We start from the raw sequence: 25,489 nt of genomic DNA on the forward strand, positions 1-25,489 counted from the left end.
AAGCACTGAACTAGACTCCAGTCCTATCTACCTACAGGTTATAGAAAAGAGCAGAAGCACTGAACTAGACTCCAGTCCTATCTACCTACAGGTTATAGAAAAGAGCAGAAGCACTGAACTAGACTCCAGTCCTATCTACCTACAGGTTATAGAAAAGAGCAGAAGCACTGAACTAGACTCCAGTCCTATCTACCTACAGGTTATAGAAAAGAGCAGAAGCACTGAACTAGACTCCAGTCCTATCTACCTACAGGTTATAGAAAAGAGCAGAAGCACTGAACTAGACTCCAGTCCTATCTACCTACAGGTCATAGAAAAGAGCAGAAGCACTGAACTAGACTCCAGTCCTATCTACCTACAGGTTATAGAAAAGAGCAGAAGCACTGAACTAGACTCCAGTCCTATCTACCTACAGGTTATAGAAAAGAGCAGAAGCACTGAACTAGACTCCAGTCCTATCTACCTACAGGTTATAGAAAAGAGCAGAAGCACTGAACTAGACTCAGTCCTATCTACCTACAGGTTATAGAAAAGAGCAGAAGCACTGAACTAGACTCCAGTCCTATCTACCTACAGGTCATAGAAAAGAGCAGAAGCACTGAACTAGACTCCAGTCCTATCTACCTACAGGTCATAGAAAAGAGCAGAAGCACTGAACTAGACTCCAGTCCTATCTACCTACAGGTCATAGAAAAGAGCAGAAGCACTGAACTAGACTCCAGTCCTATCTACCTACAGGTCATAGAAAAGAGCAGAAGCACTGAACTAGACTCCAGTCCTATCTACCTACAGGTTATAGAAAAGAGCAGAAGCACTGAACTAGACTCCAGTCCTATCTACCTACAGGTCATAGAAAAGAGCAGAAGCACTGAACTAGACAGTCCTATCTACCTACAGGTCATAGAAAAGAGCAGAAGCACTGAACTAGACTCCAGTCCTATCTACCTACAGGTTATAGAAAAGAGCAGAAGCACTGAACTAGACTCCAGTCCTATCTACCTACAGGTCATAGAAAAGAGCAGAAGCACTGAACTAGACTCCAGTCCTATCTACCTACAGGTTATAGAAAAGAGCAGAAGCACTGAACTAGACTCCAGTCCTATCTACCTACAGGTTATAGAAAAGAGCAGAAGCACTGAACTAGACTCAGGTCCTATTTACCTACAGGTCATAGAAAAGAGCAGAAGCACTGAACTAGACTCCAGTCCTATCTACCTACAGGTCATAGAAAAGAGCAGAAGCACTGAACTAGACTCCAGTCCTATCTACCTACAGGTCATAGAAAAGAGCAGAAACACTGAACTAGACTCCAGTCCTATTTACCTACAGGTTATAGAAAAGAGCAGAAGCACTGAACTAGACTCCAGTCCTATCTACCTACAGGTTATAGAAAAGAGCAGAAGCACTGAACTAGACTCCAGTCCTATCTACCTACAGGTTATAGAAAAGAGCAGAAGCACTGAACTAGACTCCAGTCCTATCTACCTACAGGTTATAGAAAAGAGCAGAAGCACTGAACTAGACTCCAGTCCTATCTACCTACAGGTCATAGAAAAGAGCAGAAGCACTGAACTAGACTCCAGTCCTATCTACCTACAGGTTATAGAAAAGAGCAGAAGCACTGAACTAGACTCCAGTCCTATCTACCTACAGGTTATAGAAAAGAGCAGAAGCACTGAACTAGACTCCAGTCCTATCTACCTACAGGTTATAGAAAAGAGCAGAAGCACTGAACTAGACTCCAGTCCTATCTACCTACAGGTTATAGAAAAGAGCAGAAGCACTGAACTAGACTCCAGTCCTATCTACCTACAGGTTATAGAAAAGAGCAGAAGCACTGAACTAGACTCCAGTCCTATCTACCTACAGGTTATAGAAAAGAGCAGAAGCACTGAACTAGACTCCAGTCCTATCTACCTACCATAGAAAAGAGCAGAAGCACAGAACTAGTCAGTCCTATCTACCTACAGTCATAAAAGAGCAGAAGCACTGAACTAGACTCCAGTCCTATCTACCTACAGGTCATAGAAAAGAGCAGAAGCACTGAACTAGACTCCAGTCCTATCTACCTACAGGTTATAGAAAAGAGCAGAAGCACTGAACTAGACTCCAGTCCTATCTACCTACAGGTTATAGAAAAGAGCAGAAGCACTGAACTAGACTCCAGTCCTATCTACCTACAGGTTATAGAAAAGAGCAGAAGCACTGAACTAGACTCCAGTCCTATCTACCTACAGGTTATAGAAAAGAGCAGAAGCACTGAACTAGACTCCAGTCCTATCTACCTACAGGTCATAGAAAAGAGCAGAAGCACTGAACTAGACTCCAGTCCTATCTACCTACAGGTTATAGAAAAGAGCAGAAGCACTGAACTAGACTCCAGTCCTATCTACCTACAGGTTATAGAAAAGAGCAGAAGCACTGAACTAGACTCCAGTCCTATCTACCTACAGGTTATAGAAAAGAGCAGAAGCACTGAACTAGACTCCAGTCCTATCTACCTACAGGTTATAGAAAAGAGCAGAAGCACTGAACTAGACTCCAGTCCTATCTACCTACAGGTTATAGAAAAGAGCAGAAGCACTGAACTAGACTCCAGTCCTATCTACCTACAGGTTATAGAAAAGAGCAGAAGCACTGAACTAGACTCCAGTCCTATCTACCTACAGGTTATAGAAAAGAGCAGAAGCACTGAACTAGACTCCAGTCCTATCTACCTACAGGTCATAGAAAAGAGCAGAAGCACTGAACTAGACTCCAGTCCTATCTACCTACAGGTTATAGAAAAGAGAACAGAAGCACTGAACAGAAGCAGACTCCAGTCCTATCTACCTACAGGTTATAGAAAAGAGCAGAAGCACTGAACTAGACTCCAGTCCTATCTACCTACAGGTTATAGAAAAGAGCAGAAGCACTGAACTAGACTCCAGTCCTATCTACCTACAGGTCATAGAAAAGAGCAGAAGCACTGAACTAGACTCCAGTCCTATTTACCTACAGGTCATAGAACATTTGCTATTTTAGTGTTTGTCCAGTAGGTTTCCTCAAGGAGAAAGCAGCCACTTCTATGTCAAAGATAATAAAACAAAAACACTATTGTAAATACTACAGTATACTACAGTAATGTCTGCAAAAACACTACAGGAAATACTACAGTCATGTCCGCACAAACACTACAGTAAATACTACAGTAAAGTCTGCTAAAACACTACAGTGAATACTATAGTATATAAATATCAGGGGCACAACTTTGGTTTTAGAAGTGGGGGGGGACATCATTTACTTATTTATTCATTTATTTTATTTTTCAGTCAGATAAACACTCCAAACAGTCTACCTGACCGCTTGGATGCATCTGCATGGTCCTAAAGCACACCGTTGCAATGCAATTTCAGTTGCCTCTTCATTGTTGACGTTGAGACTGGTGTTTTGCGGGTACTATTTAATGAAGCTGCCAGTTGAAGACTTGTGAGGCATCTGTTTCTCAAACTAGACACTCTAATGTACTTGTCCTCTTGCTCAGTTGTGCACCAGGGAATTCCACTTCTCTCTCTATTCTGGTTAGAGACAGTTTGCACTGTTCTGTGAAGGAAGTAGTACACAGTGTTGTACCAGATCTTCAGTTTCTTGGCAATGTATCACATGGAATAGCCTTCATTTCTTAGAACAAGAGTAGACTGACGAGTTTTAGAAGAAAGTTATTTGTTTCTGGCCATTTTGAGCCTGTAATCAAACACACAAATTCTGATGCTCCAGATACTCAACTAGTCTAAAGAAGGCAAGTTTTATTGCTTCTTTAAATCGAGACAACAGTTTTCACCTGTGCTAACATAATGGCAAAAGGGTTTTCTAATGATCAATTAGCCTTTTAAAATGATAAACTTGGATTAGCTAACACAAGGTGCCATTGGAACACAGGAGTGATGGTTGCTGATACTGGGCCTCTGTAGGCTTCTGTAGGCCATAACAAATCAGCTGTTTCCAGCTACAATAGTCATTTACAACATTAACAATGTCTACACTGTATTTCTGATCAATTTGATGTTATTTTAATGGACAAGAAATGTGCTTGTCTTTCAAAAACAAGGACATTTCTAAGTGACCCCAAACTTTTGAACGGTAGTGTACATCTCAGGACAAATATTAGCACCCCTTAAATCATGTCATTGATTGTAACCTTAGCCTGCATCGCTATGTTGTTTAACCTGACCTCTGAGCACACTCAATATTCCTATAATGAAATAGCATATATGTATCTAGATAATCAGGAAGAAGGTTATTGTAACACTTTGTGATACAGAGGTCAATGAAACAGAGACTGGTTTCGTTACACCACTTTTCATTCCCTCTGTTTCAGGGTTAGTCAACCTGCACTGTGTCTAGTCAGAGAGCCAGACCTGCAAAAGACTTCCTCAAGTTGTGCATGGTCTTAGCCTTGGCCACGTCTTCACTGGCTGTGCGAAAGAAGGATGTTTCCTTCAGGCCAAAGGCATTGGTCAGGGAGTGAGATTGACTTATCTTTTTTAAATAGTGATTATAATCAGAAGAAGTAGTAAGCCAAAGGCCAAACAACATCACCAATTGACTGTAGAGTATTATAGTTATTAGATACAGGCTATTATGTTTGGTTTAACCTTGTAATTACGTCAAAACTAGGTATATTCAAAGTGTTGCTGCCAATGTGCTCTTACTTCAGTGGTGGATGTGCCAGTGCCTTTTCCTCTACTGTTGGCTGTTCTACCACTGAAGGCTGGTTCTTCTCAGGACTGGTGGCCTTCACTTGTGCCTGAGTCGGTGATTCATTTTGGGGTTGGGCCTGTGGCTCAGGCTGGGGTTGGACTGAGGCCTGTGGAGGAGCCTGGGACTCGGGTTGGACCTGAGGTGCTGAGTTGAGCTGTCTTGGTTGTGCAGGCTGTGCTGGAGGTGGTAGTGGTTGTTGAGCATCCAGTCCTCCTGGTCTGGGCTTGGCCTGACTCGCTGACTGGGGATGGGGCTGCTGTGTGGTTGAGGTAGGCCTCTGGCTTGAGTCTTTAGCAGAAGCTTTAGGCGATTACTTTGGAGCAGGCCTGGGACTTTGTAATAGGGATCCTTGGGGTTCCAGACAGCCCTCTAATTTTAGTACAAGAAATACTTAATGATATGATCACACTTTTGCAGTGGAGAGAGTATATTGAATCATGTACCAAAGGCTTTGAACTTTAGTCTGTACCCTTTTCACATTTGTATTGGTCATTTTGTCCCTAAAACCATGTGACAATAACAGTAGACAGTCTAAAATGAACACTTGTCAATGGAGGAGGTAAAAGTTACAAGATAAAGAAACACAAAGCAGGGAGGATATGATATTACAATAATGCAGATATCTGTCATGCATTAGAAGCAATGCAATGTGGGGTGCACATGCTTCATGAGGGTATAGATGGAGGGGTTTTGACAAAACCATATGTTTGCTCATTTATTTGGTTTTCCAAACATTAATAATATGATAAATACATACTTTGACTACCATTAGTAGGCCTTTCTTCGCCTGTGTTTGTTGGTCTTCTTGCTCCACATATCTTTCTATAAACTGATATTTTAAAGGAGTCTCCCTTTCCAATATATATACTGTACATAGTGACACAATATAGGCTGATTTGCTCGTTGATATAGGCCTAGTTTTGTTTATACAACCATAACAAATGCGGCAAAACAGACTGAACATATATTGCAAAGGAAGCTTTATTGCCAATGACAAGGGGAAAATATCAACGTGTGGTATGTATCTATAATATATTGTTATCTGTACTGGACTTTTTCAAACAGTTCAACACTAGTTCCAAGAGTGCACACTTAACAGGTAGTAGCAACCCTGGTCCCAAATAGATGCAACCCTGCAGGTATGAAAATCTCAACTAGTAAAGGATTTTCACCTGGGCAGGAAGGCTGATTTTGAATTTCCCCCGACAATAACTCCTTTAAATCAATCAATTACACAACAACTATGTCACTATGCAACTATTAAGGACCTTGGTGGCGCCGCTCCATCCTCACTTTTGTAGATGGATAGAGCGTCATGGCATTTTACTCCACAAATCAAAACACAAAACCATAAAGCCACAGGCAAGGCTTTTACAGGGTTACTCACTGGGTTAGGCTATCTGCACAGACACAATGTTATTTCATACACCTAGGAAAAAGAACTTGCACACTGAGCTTGCCAAACATAGTTTGTTTGTACAATTCTGTTAGTAACAAAGTGTTTTAGAATGGGACACACATTTACAATTATCTTGATGTAGATGTATTCTTAGTTTCACCAAATAGGACACATGCATGGCTTCTAATAACTATTATTATTATTATTATTATTATTATTATTATTATTATATTACTACTTAATGCAAGTGTTTTTCACTTACAACCGTGTTAGCTTTGGGAAAATGTTTGCATCCCACTTGTGAATATAGCTCTATGAATAGATTATGGTAGAAGATCTGGTACTAAAAATATAAAGAATATAAAGTTAAAAACATATATATATATTGCACTCTCCATTAACTCAGTATGAGTATGATAAGGCAAATATGTCAAAGAATCTTTAAATGGCAGTAACATAAGCATAACTCCACGCATATCATCACTGCAATACACAGCAGCATCACCATCATCATGGCAACGCCACTACGGTCATTGATATTAAGCCTGGACGGTATGTGTATGGTGATATCAGAAACCTTATACCTAGGCATTTAAATATATTATGTAAAACCTTGACTATTTTACTGAAGCACAATTGAGTTTTTCTACTTGACAACATAATTGAAAGTGACAGGACTAATTGGATTACTTCACTTCCTGAAATATCACAAACACATGCATCATAGGCCTAAGAGGAAATGGTTATTACTGTAATCTTATTAGATAATGGACACACCTCTAGAGTCATTCTGTTAATAAATCTTAATGAGAGCATTCTACTATCACAGTTACTCTCTAACTCTACCACAAGCTCTCCTCTTTCCTGATCCAACTGCAGCTGCCACAAACCAATCCCATATATTTACAGTGGGGGACTGTGATTAGAAGTGCTGAGTGATAACAAAAGTCAAATATTTATTTTCTCTCAAAAGCTAGAGTAGTCTATTGTAATTTTGTAAGTTATCTAATATGTTTGTCCTCATACACATGAAGACATCTATGGCTGTGTTCTGTGCATAGAGACAGTTTATAAAACTGTCAAAGAACTGTCTTGCTAGGAGTCGGTTGAATAGCAACCTTCACTGAGCATAGTATGGGTAGTCTATCTGCTAATAATGGATAAAGGAACAGCAACTACGTTTCATGTCTCGAACCTCCCTTTGATCAATGAAGGTCTACTTAGATGTGATCTGGCTGTATGTATTGGTGTGCTCATCAGCTTCCTTAGCACTAACACTTGGTTGTTTATGTAGAACTTATACAATATGTATTCCATATTATGACACATTCACAATGCATAAATCACAGGGACAGTAGTTTGGAACTATACCAGTGATGTCACTAAAGAAACATCCTGATTGATCATCTGACATTTAAAAACATACTGTTACCTTCCTTCGTATCATTCATGCAAAACCAAAAAGAAATACCTATTATATTAGTACATGTATGAAAATAATCACCAATACAGTCATACGCACACACATTTACATATTGACATATACACAAACGTCAAACTGCACGATAAACCAGTTTGACAATATCTAAAAGTACACACCAAAATGGAGAAATAAACAGGGGGGTTTAGAGGGAGGTCAGATTATGAATGAGGACTGAATGAAACATTGGGCACACACAGCAGCACTGGACTCAGTGTAGGCACAATCTGCTTATTACACTGTCAACAACAGCCCCAAAGAAAACCACGGCTACAGAGAAACAGAGGCGACCGTTACAAGCACACTAAATCAACAGGGAAACACGTGGACAGTACATCTTGACACTGCATAGAGGAGAAACACTGTCCATGCCAGCAGTACATTCTGGACCAAACTAACACCAGCCACATCTCAGTCCGTCTACCGTCTCTCCCCAACCCCCTCCCCTCCTCTCTGCTTTGTGTTCAGCTAATGTACGTCATCATCATTTCAATATTACATAGACTTCCTCTCTGGCGGGCTAATTAGTTGGCCTGGACGGGTTTTGGCCCCACTGCAACGCCATTACAGTCGAGAATGTACTGCAGACAACCTTGAGGCGGGCGTGTAGCGCCAGTCTTGGGATCAACCACCAGGTCCTTCTGGCCACCACTCTGCAAACACATAAAACTAAGTGATACTCCCAGAGACACTACAGTTAAATGTCCTTATGACACAGTTCTGTTTTCATACTGCTTTAAACAATGTACTTTTCAAACAAGAATATGGATCCAATGTTGGTTTTATACAAATCTGACAATACACAAAGGCTATAAACAAATGTAGCTATACAGTAGTTACTAAGACACAGTAATATGGATGTTATACACTGAACTGTAATACAGGTGAAGGCTCTCAAACAGGATTTCCTAAAAGCCTGTGAGACCATGACTGATCATATTCCCATACAGTGGTGTACGTAGCCAACTGCACCATACCTGTGATGGCTGCATGGTGGTTGGTCTGTTAGAGGACCCCGCGGGTGTCCGTCCTACTGCCTGGTTCATCTTGGCTATCACCATGTCAGTGATGAGCTGCCTGTCCTCTGCCTGATGCTCTCCTACCAGCGACATGGACGACCCCACCACCTGACACACACGGAAGATGGTAATACTACCAGAGGAAAAGAAGATGGACGTGGAGTAGGTTATGGAGGAAGGACAGTAGATGGTGAATCACATTTGGTTAAAGTGAAGGTTTAACTGAATGGTTCGGAACTATGTTTGGATACCATCCCATGTTCTCAACAGTTGTGCCATCTGTGAAACATTTCTAGGCTGCTGTTCCCATAACAACCAGATAGCGACCTAACAAGGATATGGAATACATCAATACATTGGTTAACGAAGATGTTGAATATTTCAAAATATTTAATAAGAGAACTGCCTCAGGATGTTGAGAGCAGCTGAATAATTAAATAATTAATCATAAAAATTCCTGCAATATTTCAGGAGCTGTGAATGTTACACTTACTAGGGAACACCTACCTCAGTGATGTAATCTTTCGCATCCTTTCCATGAATGGCTTTGACAGCACAGATATCCAACCCTCCGAAGATCTCTGAGCAGGTGTCAACCCACAGCTTGTACCTGAACACAGGCCAAGGAGTACAGATCTGACACTAAGTGGTCTTACATAGTGTCACAGTCAAGGAGAAGTGTGATGCTATTTAATAGAGATAATTTGCATGTAGGAGTATAATTACTCAAATTGCTTATCAATTTTGTATCATTCAGAGAGAACACAGTACAGAGTGCTAACTTGTATCAATACAGCCATTTACATTGTTGCATAATGAGCTACATGAATGATAATTGACTTTGGTAATGAGACAGGCCATTGTCTGAGATTCCCTTGTCTTGTCCTTTTAGAACGGAAGCATTGTCAGTGATGCTGTTAAGGACTCATACCTGTCAGTCATGGCCACTTGTTCCAACATGGCTGAGCCTGTGTTGCTCTTCCAGTTGCCAGAGATTGAGGTCCTCCTATAACGTATGAGACATTATACAAATGGTAAACATATTAAAGTCCCTGATGATTGTTAATTCAAGGATTCACAAATTCAATAGTCTTGGATTAATTCGATTACACTTCTGGATTATTGGAAAAAAAGTCAGATCCTTATGCTAAATGTGGAACATTTAAAGGTTCCCAGATGTTTACATTTGCTTACAACAGAGGAATAATCATGAATACAAAATGGGGAATAGTACGTACATGTAAGCCTTGTAGTCATTGCCAATCTTCTGAATTCTGATGTCGTACTTGGAGTCGATGAGGGGCTCTGTGGTGGTGTAGGTCTGGGTGAGAGCCACCACACTGACTATGTCCTGGAACTTACTGTGGTTATCCACCTTCACCTGGACACAACACACACCACCTTCCACTAGCAGCCCCACAGTCTACAGAATAACAACATCAAGCCTTAATAACATTATTACCTTTCCTACTCCCGAGTGAGCGTGTCCAATTTTCACAACTACAGGAAACGTTGGCATGGTAACCTGAGTGATAAACCGTCAGACATGATTGTTTTATGCCTGGTTTCATGATACAATGAAGAAAAACAAGTCCACATTAAAGGCTACATTTCAGAAGACATGATTACGTTCTTACCATCTCCTTGTAGTTGGGATAGAAGGTCTGTTCGATCAGAGGGAACTTCTCTGCACCAAGCTTCCTGTAGGTGCTTATTAGCTGTGCAAACTAGAGACAAACAGACATCCATTAGTGAAGTTATGCCACTGACTTAAGACACAAATAAACAAGTCTCACGCATTGCACGCAGCCAGCCTTCTGTCTGCCTACCGCCCAGGGCTTGTCACACAGGTTGTAGATGGACTCCAGGGAGTTGATACTGGGGATGCCCCCATACTGCAGACCAATGATCATGTTACGGAAGTCCTCGTTCTGGGTCATACTGAAGGCGTGTTGGCGGATGAGGACAAAGTCAGGCTTGAATGACCTGTAAAACATAAATACACAGATGCTTCAGAGAGAAATTAAAACTGGGTTGACCTTCACATGTAAAGTGAACCATGGCACATTTTCAGATTCCATGTTGGAGTATTGAGTGTGTTGCTTATGGAAAATTGTCTATAAGGGCACTGGTGAAGTGCTAATGATTTTGTGGTGTGTGTGTGTGTGTGTGTGTGTGTGTGTGTGTGTGTGTGTGTGTGTGTGTGTGTGTGTGTGTGTGTGTGTGTGTGTGTGTGTGTGTGTGTGTGTGTGTGTGTGTGTGTGTGTGTGTGTGTGTGTGTGTGTGTGTGTGTGTGTGTGTGTGTGTGTGTGTGTGTGTGTGTGCGCATCTGCACGTGTCTCACCTGGCCACCCTGGTACCGTTCCTCAGAACCTGCATGTCCACATTACAGGACCCGTTGGAGTGAGCTATGACGTTGATCTCACTGAACTCAGCCTGCATGGTAGAAAAACATACAGATCCATCTGATTAACTGAACGTATATCAATAGTTATGAATACAGCACAGATCAGAGGAGGCTGGTGGGTGGAGCTATATATGTATTGGCTGCAATGGAATAAAAGTGTCTATGTAGACAACTCTATCTGAGACAGGTGCCAAAAGTAAATCGATGCAATTTGCCAAATGAGGCTTACCTGTTCGACTTTGATGTCATAATCTCTGTGTACTTTCTTCCCTCTGAAGAGTTTGGCCCTAGGCAACAGGGAAGAGAATTGATGAACCTTTAGAGGACATGATGAGATAACACTGATAGATCCTTCTGCTATTGAGTCCTTGTGATCACGTTCCTCTGTGAACGCCTACCATCAATTTACAATCACAAATATTGAATAAGACACTTCATTGACTTTAAAATGCATCAATATGGATTTTATGGAGCAAAGACTTTAAATACACACCACACCATTACCCAAACATTCTGTCTTGTGACATATTCCCCTCAGATAAACATGTCATGGAGAATTGTTAAAGTGATAAAGTCAAGGTAGTGACATATTCACTACTAATCACTTTATGTTCTGATTTGTTTTTGTCCTTTCTGAAATGTAAGTAGTCCCCCGTGTTGCAGCGTTTGCTTCCATCTAGTGGATCGTTACTGAATGGTGCATTGTAGTCAAAAGCCCTCGGAACGAGATACATTTTATAATTCCATAAAATGGATGAAAAAAGTGTTTGTTTGGTGGATCTTAGTCTGGTGGATCTTAGTCTACTGAGTGCATGTTAATATCCGCTTAGCATCGAGCTATGTCTATACAGAGGTACTGGCACTCATTCCCTGCAGACAGGCAGGCTGGCCATTATTGAACCCACACACAGTGCATTTATAGATTTTCTTATTGATTTATTTATTTAAGTCAGTTAAGAACAAATTCTTATTTTCAATGATGGCCTAGGAACAGTGGAACAGTGGTTTACTGCCTGTTCAGGGGCAGAACGACAGATTTGTACATTGTCAGCTCGGGGGTTTGAACTTGCAACCTTCCGGTTACTAGTCCAACGCCACTAGGCTACCCTGCCGCCCCACAGACAAAGAGAGGAGACCTTCGCCGTGCTCTTAAAGTGATGAGCGACGAGAAGGGAGGTTCATCAATGGAGACAATCTTAGTGACCTGGAACAAACTAAGTGTCAGGGGACTGTTGAAAGCATTGCCTCTCCTCTCCTCAATGTTGCCACGGTGTTGCTCCTAGCCAATGAACTATGTCAAGCTTTTCAACGGCCAAAACCTCAACTGGAACCGTGCTGTAGAGTAGTGTACAGATTTCAATGGGATATTCCTCCACTAAAGGTTACAAAATGGCTATTCTCTATGGAGGTCTAAAAACCTAAATAGTCTTATGACAAACCTTCTCTAAAATGTTGCGGTATAGTTCAATGGCCAAAGTAACCTAAATGTGATGCAATTAGGCCTAAAGTAGAGCCATACAAGGTTTCAATGAGCAGCATATTTCCACTTACTATTGAAATGACACATAGCAGTGTGCAGCAAAGTCTACTAGCAGAAGAAAAATACAATGGGAATAATGATTTGATATATCTGCTACTTGTTTGTTTCACGTCAGTACCGTATGTCCAACACACCCTAGTGAGGACTGGCTGAATAATTTATTGCTGATCTAATTTGAGTCGGGGATTTATCTGAGGCTGTGGAGGAAAACAATCATCTGAATACGAGTCACAGCAGCAGAGACACGGGGAATGAAAAGCCTGTCGTTGATCTGTGTTAGGATACATGGATATATGTGGTGCAGCCAAAGACACGACTCAGAGACAGAACCACAATGACAATGTCTGACATTTTAGATAGGTCAGTGTTGGTGTAAGGAATCGGTGTCACGACTGTCTCCCTGATTCAGTTCCTACTTGTGGAGGATGTACTGAATGTATGTGGATAGCGGAGGGGGTTCAGAATCACACTCAGATGATGAATAACCATTGCTGACTCCTGAATACCTGCATTGGTTTCCCTAGCTAATGCTTTGGATTTAGCGCAGCAAGTTAACACCGTTTTATTGCGACCAGGAGGCCCAGGTTCCAACAGCAGCTGGTTACTTTACATGGGCCTATGCATTGACGCAGAGATGATTAAACCCTGACCACCCTGACCACCCTGACCACCCTGACCACTGCACATGCGAATAACACCTTCCTGCATTGAATGAAGTACATGCCACTTGTGTAGGAGCATAATGTCTCTATCAATAACAGCAATACAGTGGCTAGATATTTCACAGTGATCCATGTAAAATGTCTGGAAAATGATCTGTGCTCAGCTCTGTAGGTAGAGACATTTTTACATTATTTATAAATCAGTGTGGTTCCCATAGTGATGAGTAGTTAGAGATCTAGATAGAGGAAGGAGGATGATATTGTGATGAAGGTTGAGCTTTGTCCTCTAGAAGAGGACAGTCTGATGCAGCTACTGACGAGTATTAGTTCACTCCAGTTAGAGGAGCACAGCTCAAGTAATGCCTCCTGTCTGTGAGAGCTTTTATCCAGCCATCCATTATAGTCCTATGAATGTATAATTACCATCTACCCTTTAAGTATTAAGGAACGTATTATGTGAAGAAGCATTCGTAAGGACAATAAAAAACAAATGGTGCATACCAATGTCCTGTAATAGCTATAATACTCAAATGATCTATGCCCAAGTCCAAGACGGGACAGAAAAGACTGAGTGAGTGAGTGAGTGGAGGGGTAGCAGCTACGAAGCTAACATATGGAATTATTTTAAGATGGTCATACCATGGATCTGTTATGCTGGTGAATGAGGACCCAAAAGCGACTTAACAGAAACAGAGTCTTTATTCCAGTCTTTAACAAAAACGATAATCCTGGAAATTATCTCAGGAAAATACAAACAGGAAAACTGAAATCCTCTCGTCAGTAGAGAGGAACGACTGGAGACGCGACCACAGACTGCAGGTCGCTTCGGGAAGGCACAGGCCGTAGCTGACATAGACACCTGCTCACACGCAGCATCTGAAGAAGGCAAAAACACGACGGAACAAGAACACAGCACAGCAAACATCAAACAATGATCCGACAAGGACAGAAGCGGAAAACAGAGGGAGAAATAGGGACTCTAATCAGAGGGCAAAATAGGGGACAGGTGTGAAAGAGTAAATGAGGTAGTTAGGAGAATGAGGAACAGCTGGGAGCAGGAACGGAACGATAGAGAGAGAGAGAGAGGGAGAGAGGGAGGGGGAGAGAGAGGGATAGAAAGAGGGAAAGAACCTAATAAGACCAGCAGGGGGAAACGAACAGAAGGGGAAGCACAAGGACAAGACATGACAATATATAACAAAACATGACAGGATCATTTAGCTATTTGATGTAGAATTTTAGGACCCCTGTAGTTATATAAAAAATCAATATTGATTTGATTAAATATTGAATGTGGCCTTTACTACTAAGGCCCATAGACACACATTGAATAACACATTCAGAAATGGCAAAATAGACAGTCAAAAAATAAATCATAAGGAATAAGGTTTTAAAGTCTCTTTCCTATATCTACAGTATAGGAAAGCTCAGGATATGTTATCTTTTTTGGACACATATTTATCCCATTTTTTGTTGGTACAAACTACCTCCATACACAGATCTGTGGTACCGGCTTCAGACGGGTCCTGTTGAGCTTGTGGGGGTCGTAGAGCAAAACGGAGAAGCACCATCGCGTTCGTAAAAGTATCGTCTTTTCATTGAGTCGTCATATGAGTTCGGACGCTACAGATGTTTTCGTGAAAAGACCCATTTCCGGGACGTCTCCTGGTCTTACAAACAGCGCTGTAGCTCTGCCACGTTCCACCCCAAATGCGGAAGGCCGACACAGGCGCATACAGTGGATTGAGACGCAGCCCATGCAAAAAAACATCTCTGTCTTAAATTGACAGATTTTTATGGGGATTTTTGTGTTATGTTAATTAGATAGACTTTTAACGATTATGAGTGTGAGAGAGAGAGAGAGAGAGAGAGAGAGGGCTGGGCAGGACGACAGAGCGGCTGGGACTAACTGCCTTTGTTGATTAGTTGTTTTAGATGAATATGTCAAACAAAGGCAAACTCTGACTAACAGGCCTATTTTGTCTTAATTTTCCTAGTCAGTATGTGACCTCCACTTTACGACACTGAGTGAATGAGTAATGTAGCCTCTCTACTGTAAGAGGCAAGAGCAAACCTCTGACACTTGTCTGATAAGTGAGACAGTTCCATCTGTCCTTGTCCACCTTGTGATGTATAGCACAGCATTCCTGTCACAAAACAGACCCAATCCTAACTGTAACCATCTGATCCTTTATCAAAGGTTAGGGGAAGCTTCTATTCCTGATTGCCACTCTAATTGAGCAATAAGGTCTGAGTGAGTGTGGTATATGGCAAATATACCACAGATAAGGGCTGATCTTATGGACGACCCAACGCCGAGTGCCTAGATACAGCACTTAGCCGTGGTATATTGACCATATACTTTAAACCCCTGAGTTGCCATATTGCTATTATAAACTTGTTACCAACGTAATTAGACCAGTAAAAATGTGTTTTATAATACCCATGGTAAACAGTCTGATATATCCCGGCTTTCAGCTAATCAGCATTCAGGGCTCGAACAACCCAGTTTATAATCTCCTATATATCGGTGTTTATTTCTGACTTCAGGAAATTACTTTTATTCCACGTTATCTCCAAACCTAAGAAACAGAGAAGCTCAAGCAGTAGTCCAACTCATCTCACCATGCTAGTATATCAATAAGATCTGAAGAGGCGTCTTCAGCATGCCATATTTGTGATACTTCCAGCATAATGGTAATGGTGATCTCGCCTACATGCTTCATTCCTACAACACACAAAGTCAATATAGAACCACTAGTGAGTATGCAATCTTAAAGCTATTTGAAAGTCTGTCAGTCGAGGGGAAATTGCCATGCCACTTCCAACAGGTAGCAGGCAAAGAGCAGCTAGGGAATAGAAGTGCTGCTTTGTTTGATGTTTCCTTCTGAGGCAGGATGATATTGCACTGAGCAGCCATTCTGTGAGTGAGTGCTGTCCCATTTCTGTCAGGGTTTCACAAAGGAAGACTGTTCCCTAGATAACACTTTAATAACAGATAATGTGTTGTCCTGGGCCCTTGGCTGAAGTGCATCTTAGACAGATCAACTCCAGCTCGACAACCTCTGACACCACGGTACTGCCTTCATACACAGTCGTTCACGGCGTCATGTTAAATGTATAGAAGGCAGATGCAGATATACATAATTGGACAAGGGAATTGTACACTTCATGGCGTACATGGAAAGAGGAGTTCATGTAAAAGTAAAGCTAGCATAAGAGGCATTTGAAGGCAGCAGTGTCAGACGGTCAATCTGATATACAGGCCTGGGGTCAGTCCTAGAGCCATGATCTCTCCTACAAGGACAGCATAATATATGTGGTACACAGTGGGAGAGTGTCATCATGCTGAAGAAAATGCCCTTTTTTCATATGACTACAGGAGCCAGGATGTATTCACAAAAAAGCTAGAATATCACAGTTGCTATGCCCCAGAAAGACAAATGGCATTTTCACAGAGAACTTGACACTGTGAATTATTTTACCCATTCTTAGAGCAATTACTTCTAAATCAATTTTCATTAGATTAGCTAAATATATAATCACACTAATGGAGGGATGATTTGGCACAATCACTGTCACTGAGGCAAGCTTTGGTTATTATACTAGTGTGCTATTCTCCAGTTTATCACATTTTCAGAACATTCTGTTTTCATCTCTGTTTGGTTTCTAGCAAGTTAATTTGTCTAGCTCTCCATAGCAACAACTAATCAACAGTCTTATTAAGATAGTTGAGTAGGAGAAAAGGTTTCTTAAATCCCCGAAGTGATAATGCCAAGAAACAAGGACTGTCAGCAACAACATTCATAACTATAATAATAAGGAGATAAACTGTGAAAGATGTTAGCGCATTGCTACCATAATAATCAGCAGCAGGTTTGTGTTGAGGCCTGAAACCAGTGGTCATAGCCTAGCTTAGCCTTCTGTTGTGTGAGTCTGAAGTATTCCTGTCAGATTCCATTTCAGTCTCTGTCCTAAGGCTACTATACTGCGGCTTGTCAGCCTCTGTCTTTACCTCTTGCACAGGGCACAACATTTCTGACCCAGAAACAGCCCATCCCACACTGAAACACAACCCTCAAACCCCCTTTAGCCAAGAGTTCAGAGTTGATATCACATGAGGTTGGCCTACAGACTAAAAACGATCAGATCTGAAAACAGAGGAGATGCTGGAAACACTAAAGTTGTAATATATTGTCTGACGTAGATATCTGATCATTTTATGGGTTAAATACTATTCTTGTTCAAACAGAATATCCTGTATTCCAGAATTCTAGACTCAAAGACAATTACGTGATTACGTATTCATCACATCCATATCTGTAATTGGGCCTATGCTCTTCATGGTGACATCAGTAAACTAAATGAACAATGAATCACCACCAGACATGCTAATACATATATTTTATTGGGCGCTGAAAGACAAGCTAATGTCGACACAAATGTAAAACCCTACAGTCAGAAACAGCTCATCCTTATGAAATACAACCGCAAGCTAAAAGGCCAAAGTGTAAAGAGAAATTACACAATCAATGGAGCAATCAGACAGAGACAAACGTTCCCTAGCTAGCTCTCTTATTGTTGAACACATCGCTGTTGTCACCAATCCCAAAGAGTATAAAAGTTCAGAGGGCCTCAGAACTGACTCACTGTTATTGTAGACACATGTAATGTAGCCGTGATGCTGAGCCTGAGGCAGGCATTGGGAGCTAGTAGCAGGTCTCTCTAGTGGCGGAAACATGAAACAGGGAAACAGCCAACGATGCCAGGTGAGGCTTCAAATCAAATCAAAATCAATCAAATCAAATTGTATTATTCGTCACACGCTTAATAAATAACAAGTGTAGACTAACAATGAAATGCCTAGCTGGAGAGATCGTTCAGCTGATGGCTCTACAGATGATTTGTGAAAGGTAACATAATTTACTCAGCTGTCTTCAATGTTTCCATAACTGTTGACCTTTTGATAAATTCCAGTCTTTTGATGTCAAATCAAATGCTATTTGTCACATGCGGTGAATACAACAGGTGTAGACCTTACAGGGAAATGTTTCATTACAAGCTCTTTCCCAACGATGCAGTGTTCAAAATAATTGAGTAAAGACACAAGAGAAATAAAAACATGCAAGAATGGTGCTATATACAGGGAGTACCAATGCCATACCAATGTGTCAGGGTATGAGGTGTTTGAGGTAGGTACTGTATATGAATGCAGGGGTAAAGTGACTAGGCATCAGGATAGATAATAATAATAACAATTATAATAATATTTAAAAAACATATTAGCAGCGGTGTATATAATGAGTGAATGTGTACATGTGTGAAAGTGTGTGTGTGTGTGTGTGTGTGTGTGTGTGTGCGTGCGTGCGTGCGTGCGTGCGTGCGCGTGTGTGCGTGTGTGCGTGTGTGCGTGTGTGTGGCATCTGAATGCATGTGTATATGTGTGTGGGTTATGTGTGTGTGTGTGTATGTAAGTGTATGTTAGTGTAAGTATGTGTGAGTGTGTGGATAGTCATGTGAGTGTGCATAGAGTCAGTGCAAAATGGAGTCAGTGCAGATAGTCCGGTCATGATTCGCATTACTGTATGTGGTATTAGACCAAAAACAATCCAGGTACATTTAATGATTATAGATGCATTCCCATATCCCATAAGAAAACAATGATTACATTTAATGATTATAGATGCATTCCCATATCCCATAAGAAAACAATGATTACATTTAATGATTATAGGTGCATTCCCATATCCCATAAGAAAACAATGATTACATTTAATGATTATAGATGCATTCCCATATCCCATAAGAAAACAATGATTACATTTAATGATTATAGATGCATTCCCATATCCCATAAGAAAACAATGATTACATTTAATGATTATAGGTGCATTCCCATATCCCATAAGAAAACAATGATTACATTTAATGATTATAGATGCATTCCCATATCCCATAAGAAAACAATGATTACATGTAATGATTATAGATGCATTCCCATATCCCATAAGAAAACAATGATTACATTTAATGATTATAGATGCATTCCCATATCCCATAAGAAAACAATGATTACATTTAATGATTATAGATGCATTCCCATATCCCATAAGAAAACAATGATTACATTTAATGATTATAGATGCATTCCCATATCCCATAAGAAAACAATGATTACATGTAATGATTATAGATGCATTCCCATATCCCATAAGAAAACAATGATTACATTTCTTCTCAGGTTGTTGACTGTCTGCTGTTATGTGGAGCCAAAAGACATGGCATCATTTAAAATGACATGAGTATGATCTTACTAGGATTTATCTGGGTTTCTATTACCTTAATGGGCACCCTCAGACGTGATGTATTCAAATATCTAGCATTACTTAGGCTATATCCGCAGTGCAAGCATAGCGATCATTATTGTTAAAAGGAGCTTGCAATGATTCAACATACACATCAACATCATAAATGCATCTGCAGTATGCCATATGCCAATAAACAGAATCTGTCCACTCTGCCTTTGTTATTGTGATAGCAGCCATTTTGCATGGTGAGATTAATCATACATACACACAGGACTCCTGGAATAGCCACTCTCCAGAAAGCAACATGTCATCCAAATGCAGATGTGTCCCTCAGGCTACAGTTTCCATCTGCATATAGACCATTGTATATAGAACACTGTATATAGCCTACTGCACATATACCACTGTATATAGACCACTGTATATAGCCTACTGCACATAGCCTACTGTATACAGACCACTGTATATAGACCACTGTATATAGCCTACTGCACATAGCCTACTGTATACAGACCACTGTATATAGACCACTGTATATAGCCTACTGCACATAGCCTACTGTATACAGACCACTGTATATAGACCACTGTATATAGCTGCACATGTCTGAAGAAAATCAGCTGATGCAAATATATCTAGTTAATTTGAAAGACAAAACACATAGCAAGAATCACAAAATCTAAAAACATCTTCATGCTACCTTCTTCAGGACTCTGCTATGTGATAATGTAGGCCCACTATCTACAATATATCTCGCAATTACCTCTTCAAAGCAGGATATGCGATATGAAGAAGGATGTCTGGCGTGGGATGCTGTGCAGACAGTTATGTAAGTTTGTGTCTGTCACTGAAAGGTTCTGTAGAATTCCTTACTGCATAAATCCGCCTTCCCACCATATAGTATATAATAAGTAAACCCTCTCACTCACAACACTGCAGTTGCTATACATTTTACTGAACATTGGAAAAAGAGGCTTGATGTAAAGTAGCTCTTAGGTGAGGCAATAGCTACCTGTCAGTGCTGCTGTGCCATCCCTTTAAAGGCCCAGTGCAGAATTCAGTGTTCCTGTGTTATGTATCATATTGTACAACAGCTGATGAAACATACTTCTAAATCTGCAGGGTTTGCATGGGTGGAGTTTTGGCCTGACTGGTGACATCACCAGGCAGTATAAGTTTATATAGACCAATAACAAAGAGAGCTCCATAACTCTCTGCCAATAACAGCTAGTTTTCTGATTACATATCACTCCCCCTCCTTACTCAGACCAATCCCAGACCATTCTAGCAAAATTCTTACTTGAGAAACAATTATTTTTGCTAAGAAGCTATTTCTGTTTCTTTTTGACCATTTTAATGCAAAACTATTACAGCAAGGTACTTAATTGTTGTCCAGAAATGATTTGATATTGACACAAAAATCAGCTGCATTAGGCCTTTAATATATGCTATCAGCTCTTTGGATTCATGTCATGATCTGCCTTCTCTCCTGCCTGCCTCCTCAACACACAGCATTAAAGAGAGGTGTCCGTCTGAACTAGCATTGTAACACAGAGCACACACATACCATCCCTTTTAGCTCCATTTCTATTGCTACTACTAGTCTATGTATCACCAATGATGCCATGTGTTGTCTTTGCATGATTGGCCAAAGATAAATTCTGTGGATTGACTCTCTGTAATTGTGGACAGGTGGTCATGTGACCAGGGATCCTATCATTGAGCAGGAAGGGAAAGGAAACCTCACTGATGACTGGAAAGCACTGCAGTCTTTACTCAATAGAGAAAACACACATGCATTTTCCCATGCTCTCACTGGCTGTTGAATATCATGAAATTGCCTTTCTCAACAATGATGCAAAGCCATGTTAGAGTACATTGGGTTGATCAGACTCATCAATTAAATGGGTTTAAGTCTGGCGCATGCTCACAGGTGGTTGCAAGAAACTGACCTAATATTAAAAATAGCAGCAGAATTCACATGGGTTTCTTGGAATACCAAGTCAAACATCCTCAAAACATATAAAATTCTCCTCTTGCTGCAAGGCCAATCTGTCATTTTGAAATTTCAATCATGTCAAAAAGGGCATAAACCCCTGAATGCCTGTCAATTACTGCAGGAAACCACCGTATTTGGATGAGGCAAGCCATAAAAAGACTCCCTGATGCTGTAATGTCATTAACATGGTGAGTCAGTGGACTTTGTTTCCTCGTCTCCTCCTGAGTAGCTGCATCTGTGTTTTGTTATTAGAGCGACCTGCACTGGCATCAGACCATCCACAGCAGTAACCTGTTCAAATCTTATAAGCGGAGTTGGACGCCATACTGGTTGGCTGACAGGTTTTTTGAACCTTTTCTTTACCACAAGCCAGGACCATCTGAGAGCTCCTCTTTTCAAGAAGGAACCTGAGCAGATGATCAGTTTCACACCAGTGACCTGGCCAAGAGCCGCTCCAATGTTACAGAACACAAACAACACATACATCAACACAATAATTCACATAATTACATTACATCATTTTACAGCAAGACACAGCATGTTGCCTCACCACTCCTGTTGTGGTTCGTCGATGACCAGGAGGATCTTAAACTTCTTGGGTGTCGTGACCGTGGTCTGCTCCACCAATCCTGCCGAGGCCGCAGTCTGCTTGACTACGTTGGTGATGGAGCTGAAGAAGCCTGCCCCACTGGACTGGGACTGCTGGGGTTTCCTCTCTGGGGCAGGGGAGGGGGTAGGGGAGATGGCGGGCGGCGTAGTCCCGGCCGTGGGAGACTTGGCTGGGCCTGCTGCAGCTGGGGGTGGAGGCTGAGCAGGGTCAGGCCTCTGGAGGTCTGTCATGTAGCCATTGGGCAGGTTGGAGATGAAGGTGCTGTCAGAGAGGCGTCGGCGCAGGTAGTTCATGGCTGGAGAAGATGGAGGGCTGTTAGAGCAGACAGAACAGACGAATCAATGAGGGCTGGATGTGAAGAGTCCTTAGGGGAATGGTAGAAGCCAAATGATGTCACCTGAGGGACTGATTAATTTGCAGAAGGCGCCACTTCCCAGGGTGCAGCTGGTTGAAGGCTCAGCTCTTCTCCATGCAAACTCCCAGTGAATGTAATGTTTCCTCCCAGCTCAGCCGTGCATCCTCAGAGCTCCCCTCACTGTGGCCGTGACGCTATTCTCCCCCTCAGCCAATCGCATGCCTCTCTGCTGGCCTGAACGACTGCAAGAAATGCTCACTCTCTCCCTCCCTCTTCTCTCCACCCTACTCCCACTCATTCGTATTGTGTCGTGTCTGCCTCCTATACCCCTCCCCCATTATGTACTGCCTCACAGGCATCACGTCTTTTCATACCACTGCAAAAAAAGGGGAAGAGAGGTTTCTAAAGGAAATGCACGAGGTAGTAATATAGAGGAAACCTCCAACACAGCCTGACCCTCTCTCTTCTTATGTTATCTCTGTGTCCGCAGTTGCCTTTGCCTAATACAAGTTATGAGAATGGAGAGAGAAAATGGCTGTTTGGTCTGCTCTCAGTGTGGCTTGCAGAAGGAGAGGCAGGCAAGTGGCAGCAGCAGTCCTCTGGGACACCAGCGCATGCTGTAGTGTTAACCCCCTCCTTCACGTTGCCATGTGATGGATTCCTCCCCATCCCCGTTAAGCAGCTAATTTAGCTGAGGAAAGATCCCATGCAGCCATTCTGATTCATCCATGTGGATTTCCCACTAGAGGTGTTTTAAACACAGTATTTTTGGAAATATTTACCTATCTTTACTATTGCACATGACGAGCATGGTTTTTAATGTGGGTGTGTAGAGGTCTGCACAATGTATGATTGCCGGAGCTTTGCGCTTGCTTCCATTAGATTAATTCGCATAATACCATGCTCTCTAATTATTTTTTACAGATAGGCTACTGATCATCAGTCTTTTCTATGGCTTTGATGGTGTAAAAGAATATGAATTAGTATAGTCAAATTGTACATATTGCGGTGTTAATTTGTATTTGTAATACTATTTGACAAAAGTTAATAAAAAATACAAATGGTTCGCATACACAAATTAAAAAGACTTAGATTCCAATAAAAAATGTGTATGGTACTGCTGTATTAGCTGGTAACCCATTTTATCAATTGTACATATTGCGGTGTTAATTTGTATTTGTAATACTATTTGACAAAAGTTAATAAAAAATACAAATGGTTCGCATACACAAATTAAAAAGACTTAGATTCCAATAAAAAATGTGTATGGTACTGCTGTATTAGCTGGTAACCCATTTTATCAATTGTACATATTGCGGTGTTAATTTGTATGTAGGCTTCTTGTTCACTTGAGATATCATAATAAATTCCCTGCTCTGTCTTGAGTGTTTGATAACGTCCTTAAAAGCCATTGTCAGACAAATGATGTACTGTGAAATACGAAGGAAACCACTAGACTAATGATGACGCTGTACTGTATTTTACGTCACTATTATAGTAGGGCATGAATCTTGTTCTCACACCTAACACATTGGCCTCAGAGGTGCTCTTTCCCTCAGGCAATGTCATTAAATGTCATGCTGCTCCTCCACAGCTCTAAGCTATACGCTGCACCAAGTGTAGAACGCATTGTAACAAGTTGCAGAAAATGTATCTCCATGGAAACTGGCATTAGAAATCTGCTATTCTCTCAGGTAGGGTGATAATTGTAGAGATTGTGGTCAGACCTAATTTATCCAGAAAGGAAGGACACATGTCTTAATGAGTAGGAGGAACACAGTGGTTGATGTGAGGGTAGAGACTTCTACAAACAACACTAGTAAATGATTATGATCATCCCAGCCCAATAAACACATAGCCTACAAACATTATACAATATATTTTAGCAAATTCAGGGGGTAGCCCCGACCAGGACTTGAACCCGCGTCCAGTGACTGTCAAGCCAAAACCTTAACAGTTATGCAAAGAGGTTACGAACCTCATGACAAAGTTGCTACATTACCCCTTTCCTTCAGAACTGCATGTCCCAAAGTGTCTCCATACCAATTCCCTCACGTGAACACGCCTCTCCGATGGCCTCACAGGCACTATCCCACCTCTGACACCAACAGCGAATTTGTGGGGTAGCCCTAAACGGGACTCAAAACCAGGTCCAGCGACTGTCAACAATTACACCAAGAGGTCCGAACCTGTTGACAAGGTCGCTAGGTTTTGTCTCTAAATTAATGTCTTCATTATAAACACGCTCATTAAGACATAAACCAGTCATCTTTATGCAACATCTCTAGTTAAACATACACTATCATTAGGCCTAATGATCCATAGGCCTATGGTATCATATTTCACCTGCCGTTTATTTTGTAGCGAGGATCCCATTCCCATAGGATTATAATGGGTTTAGATAATGCTTTTGCATACCATCCATAGTGCAGACCCCTCTGAGTCTGGTTCCTCTCAAGGTGCTATCCTTCCAGAGAATATGATCCTTCCTATGTGCTTGGGGAGTCTAGGCCGGGTTACTGTCCAAAAAAAACAGTTGACCTACAAAAAACGTACATGGACCATATTAAATATGTAAATCATGTTAAGTAGCCTAATAATGAACCCATGTATTGATGTGAAAACAGATTTGTAATTATATGGTTGAACCTATTATGTTTGTAAAATGTTAAAAATAGCTTTAATAAAGATGATTTTAAACAAAAAAAATAAAGGTTAAAGCAGAGGTTAACATTTTCCATTGCGGGACGAAATGTTTGAAACACCAAAAAATTATGGGAACTCCCTATATCAGAAATTACATTTTTAAGAGTAAAATGTGTGCTCAATATTCACTGTAAACACTCAACATAGAAAATTACACAATGTTTTAAAACAGCTCCCCCCCAGAAGTCGAAACTCAACAATCACTAGGTTTATCACTAATCTAAATACAAAAAACAATCATCTCTCAGGAGAAAAAAATATTTG

General features: G+C 41.1%; 1 protein-coding gene across 1 annotated transcript; it reads right to left on the minus strand.

The window, feature by feature from the left end:
- Positions 1-5,703: 5,703 nt before the first annotated feature.
- On the minus strand, positions 5,704-23,070 carry LOC124045681 (synapsin-2-like). Its single transcript, XM_046365196.1, has 11 exons — positions 22,105-23,070; positions 11,275-11,332; positions 10,983-11,074; positions 10,468-10,624; positions 10,276-10,365; positions 10,101-10,163; positions 9,877-10,019; positions 9,570-9,644; positions 9,146-9,248; positions 8,597-8,746; positions 5,704-8,272 (listed from the first exon to the last, which is right to left on the minus strand). Exons 1-11 carry the CDS (start codon positions 22,455-22,457, stop codon positions 8,144-8,146), a joined length of 1,413 nt encoding a protein of 470 aa, XP_046221152.1. The 5' UTR covers positions 22,458-23,070; the 3' UTR covers positions 5,704-8,143.
- Between the last annotated feature and the right edge of the window lie 2,419 nt (positions 23,071-25,489).

Source organism: Oncorhynchus gorbuscha, linkage group LG10 (genome assembly GCF_021184085.1).
Source record: "Oncorhynchus gorbuscha isolate QuinsamMale2020 ecotype Even-year linkage group LG10, OgorEven_v1.0, whole genome shotgun sequence".
NCBI lineage: Eukaryota > Metazoa > Chordata > Actinopteri > Salmoniformes > Salmonidae > Oncorhynchus > Oncorhynchus gorbuscha.